The sequence below is a fragment of the Nothoprocta perdicaria genome, unplaced genomic scaffold, assembly GCF_003342845.1.
Source record: "Nothoprocta perdicaria isolate Ctin4 unplaced genomic scaffold, notPer1 scaffold_170, whole genome shotgun sequence".
Lineage (NCBI taxonomy): Eukaryota > Metazoa > Chordata > Aves > Tinamiformes > Tinamidae > Nothoprocta > Nothoprocta perdicaria.
Genome location: NW_020454872.1, coordinates 1,536,803 through 1,540,966, shown reverse-complemented (window position 1 = coordinate 1,540,966; position 4,164 = coordinate 1,536,803). Strand labels below are relative to the sequence as shown.

Genomic DNA, 4,164 nt, shown 5'->3' with positions numbered 1-4,164 from the left:
TGAGATGAGGGTGCCATGGAGGGCGGGGTCTGTGCCCGTGGCTGGCGGGGCGGGATGGAGGGATCGGGGACATGCGAGGGGGTCTGTGCCCATGGGTGCGGGGCACCGTGGGGTGGTGACACGGGCTCCGTGAGGTGGTGACAAGGGCTCAATGGGGTGACAAGGGCTCCGTGGGGTGTCAGGGGCTCCGTGGGGTGACAAGGGCTCCATGGGGGTGATGAGGGCTCCGTGGGGTGTCAGGGGCTCCATGGGGTGTCAGGGGCTCCATGGGGCGACGAGGGCTCCGTGGGGCAACGAGGGCTCCGTGGGCTGGCAGGGGCTCTCGGCACGAGGGGGTTGGGAGACGCTAGGAGCGGGGGGTCCATCCATACCCCCCCGGGGGGGGGACTCGGTGGGGCSCCCTTTACCTGTAGCTGTCCTGGCTCCTCTGCTCCTCCTGGCTCTGCCTGAGCAGCCGCTCCAGGCTGCTCTTGAGCACGGCGGCCTGGGGCGCAGCGGGGCGGGCAGGTGCATGAGCACCCAGCGGGTGCCCCCCCGGCCCCTTCCGCAGCCCCCCYGGGCGCCCCGCTCACCCCCGGCTCCTGGCACTGGAAGAGCAGCACGGCGGGGCCGGCGCGCTCCTGCACGCGCAGCGCCAGCAGCGCGTCCTCCGCGTCGCCCGGCGCCGAGCACTCCTGCACGGCGCCCAGCGGGAACCGCTCCAGCTCCTCCTGGGGGCACCGCGGCCATGAGCCCCCCCMCACACACCCCTCTGCCTTGGGGGGACAGACCAGGGGCTTGGGGGGTATCGGGGTTATGGGGGGTGATAAGGTTGAGGTGGGGGTGGCAAGGTGAGGATGGGTGCCAGGATTAAGGTGCGGGGTCAGGGTGCTATGGGGGGTGCTATGGAGGTGGTGTTAGGGTTAAGGGGGTGCTATGGGGGTGTCAGGGTTAAGGGGGTGCTCAAGGGGATGTCATAGCCGGGGGGGACAGGGTTAAGGGGGTTATGGAGGGTGCTGTTGGGGGGGTATGAGGGTTAGAGATGGGGTCTGGGTGGTGGCTGCAAGGGCTTGGGGGCTCCCAGAACCCAGATRGGGGCAGGGCTGGGGGTACCGGCGTTAGGGGGTGCTAAGGGGGGTGCCATGGCTTGGGGGGGTATCAGGATAGAGGGGTCTGAGGGGTCACCATGGCTTGGGGGGTATGCGGGTTAGGGGGGTGCCAGGACCAGGGTGGGTGGCAGCTCCGAGGGGGAGCTCCGGGCAGCTCCCGGTTGCCCTCCACCCGCCAGGATGCTGCATCATCATCATTATCATCATCACCACCACCGCCACCACCGCCGCCGCCGCCGGGGGTGCGGGCGCGGGGGCACCTTGCTCTCGGCGTCGCTCAGCACCAGCGCCTGCTCCTGGACGTGCAGGACGAGGCCCTGGCCCCAGAGGCGGCCCTGGGCATCAAGCGCCTTCAGGCGGGCGACGCAGTCCTGGACGCTGCGCACGTCGCGCTCCAGGCGCACGGTGAGCAGGTGCTGCGGGGGGGGACGGGGGCACCCATGGGTGCTGGGGGCACGTGGCACCCATGGGTGCTGGGCGGCCGGGGGGGCTCCTACCTCCACGTGGTGCTGGAAGGTGTCCTGCTGCAGCAGGCTCTGCGCATAGTCCCTGCGCTGGGCTGCAGGGGAGGCGGGAGAGAGGGGGTTATTTGGGGAGGGGGGCGCAGGCCGGGTGCCAGGGTGAGGGGCACCGCCGCCACCCACCGTAAATGGCTTTCCCGCTGGGCCGGCTGGAGCCGTGGGAGAGCTGGAGCTCGGGGCTGGCGCGGCCGGCATCGCTGCGGGATGGACGGACAGACGGACGGGGGTGAGCGCCCCCACCCCGTACCCTGCGGGAGTCTCGAAGGGCTCGTACGCAGCCTCCTCACCCCAGCACTCCCCAGCGCCGGGTACTCACCGGGGTGCGGGGCTGCTCCAGCGTCCCCAGGGCTCTGCCATCCTGCTGGGGGTGGGAGGGCGGCTGCGGGGACAGGGCAGGTGGCACCTATGGGTGCACGGGCCGTCCGCATGAACACCTGCAGCTCGGGCAGGGTTCCGCAGGGCGTGGGCTGGGCACATGCAAAAAAGGGTAAAGGGGGGGGGTCTGGGCACCCCCTCACCTGGCCCTTGCGCCCGGGTGACGGGGACACAGCGTCACCGCTTCCTGGGCGGGAACAGGGCCGTGCCAGGGCTGCCCGCGCCCGCTTCAGCACCTGGAAGGGCACCCCGGGTGGGCCCTGGCGCTGGGCTGAGCCCCCCCTCTGCTTACGTGGTCCTGGGCACACACAGTCCCCACGTCCTGGTGTCACCCGCCCTCCTGGCTGGTCTCCTCCCGGTGCCCACAGCCTCCCCAAGGGCACCCAGCACATCCCAACCTCCTCAGGGGCCTCCCGCACCCTCCTGCCACCCCTGGAATTGCACCCAGGCTCGGGCACCGAGTCACCCACCAGGGACACCCGCCATGGGGTGCCCCCCTGCCGAGATAGGGCCCCTCTTTCGGGCTCACCCGGGTGCCGGAGGCCGGGCGCTGCCGCTGCGCTGTCCCCGCGGGCGAGTGCCCCGGGCGCCGGGGCCCTGACGTCGGCACCGCACCCGGCTGCTCTTTGCCCGCTGACGCCGTCCCCACCCTGCGCAGCGCCCAGCGCCTCCCCCCGCCCCTGGCACGGGCTCCCCATCCCCGGCCTTGTCCCCGCGCTGGCTGCATCCAGCAGGGTTATCCTGCCTCCTCCTCCTCGTCCCTGTGGCCGCGCACGGCTGGGGATGACCTCGTGGGGTGGAGGGTTGGTGGGGCTGTGGATGGGTGGTGTTTGCCTTCGGGCCTCAGTTTACCCACCTGGGGGTGTGGGGGGGGTCGCGCTGCACCCCCCTGTGGCCACTAGGGGGCAGTAGGTCCCCGCGAAGCCCCCCACCCCCACCCGGAGCCAGCTGTGGGGCTCCCCAGATGTTGCCCCCCCCCGCGGTGCTCCGTCCTCGCCCGCTCCCCCTCTCCCTTTAGCTCTGCCCCTTTCCCCCTCTGCGCTCCTTCCTCCCCCGTTGACCCTCTCCCGTTCCACCTTCCCCCCTCCGTCCCCAGATGTGCCCCCCTGTATCCCCAGATGTGCCCCCACCCCTAGATATGCCCCCTCCTCCACCCCCGATACGCGCCTCCCCCTCCAGCTGTGCCCCCCCATTCCCAGCCGTGCCCCCCGTCCCCAGCTGTGCCCCCCGTCCCCAGCTGTGCCCCGTCGCCGCCGCCGTGCCCGGGTCGTGCTGGCCCCGCGCTGGGGACACGCGGTGGCACCTGAGGGGGTGGCACAACCCCGCTCTGGTCCGCGGGGGGGGCTGTGAGCGTCCCTCATAGTGCCGGGGGGGGGGTCCAGCCCTAAATTTGCCTCCCCCTCCCGCTTTCTGCGTGGCTTTAAAGCGGATTTAACGGTGGGAGCTGCAGCAGGGGGGACCCCGGTGCCCCATTTCCCCCCCGCGCCAACCGCTCCCGGACGCCGGGGCCCTCGACGGAAGCCGAGTCCCCGCGGCGGCCGCAATAAACCCCGCGCGGCGGCGGCGGCTGCTGCTCGTTAACCGGGCAGCGAGGGGTTAACGGGGGGAACCGGCGCCGCCCCCGGCTATTTATTCAGCGCCGATTCCGCCGCCGCGGCTTGTTTGGGTCGCTCTCGAGGGCGGCCTGGGGGCTGCGTTTTGTTTTTCTCCTTCCCACCCCGCGACACCAGCCCATAGCAAGGACCCCGACCCCGATCGCCCCCCGCCACAGCCGCCAATGGGGCCGAGCAGCGGGGACCCAGCACCCACATGAGCCCCCGACCCCACAGCCCCCGGCGGCGGGGGGGCGGGCCTCAGTTTCCCCCCTGCGGGTGGGTGGCCGACGTCAGACCACAGGAATTCGGGATCCGCTGCCGTTTTCCGGGCCGTTTTCCCTTGTTTGCCGCCCCCCCAAGCGGCTGGCGGAGCCGGCGCGGGGCGGGGCGCGCTCCTCGTTACCCCGCGGCCCCCGTTTCACAGCGGGGGGGGGGCGGGGGGGGCAGCTTTTGCCCCGCCTCTTTCCCAGCCACTTCCCGGTCCTCCCAGTTGCCCCGCCGGGCATCGCTGCAGCCGCTGCGCTCCTTGTCTGCAGACCCCAAACCTTGGAAAAAAGCATTAAAAACATATTTTTTGCCCCCCCC

The 4,164-nt window shown here is 71.6% G+C and overlaps 1 protein-coding gene across 1 annotated transcript in view; it reads right to left on the bottom strand.

The window, feature by feature from the left end:
- EPS8L3 (EPS8 like 3) overlaps window positions 1-1,966 on the bottom strand; it is a 5,396-nt gene extending 3,430 nt beyond the window's left edge. Inside the window, exons 1-7 of the mRNA XM_026036066.1 lie at window positions 1,942-1,966; window positions 1,733-1,819; window positions 1,586-1,647; window positions 1,349-1,504; window positions 573-710; window positions 408-484; window positions 277-346 (exon numbers count right to left, since the gene is read on the bottom strand). Of these exons, the coding sequence (XP_025891851.1) occupies window positions 277-346; window positions 408-484; window positions 573-710; window positions 1,349-1,504; window positions 1,586-1,647; window positions 1,733-1,819; window positions 1,942-1,966 (615 nt within the window). The remainder of the gene's footprint in view (window positions 1-276; window positions 347-407; window positions 485-572; window positions 711-1,348; window positions 1,505-1,585; window positions 1,648-1,732; window positions 1,820-1,941) is intronic.
- Between the last annotated feature and the right edge of the window lie 2,198 nt (window positions 1,967-4,164).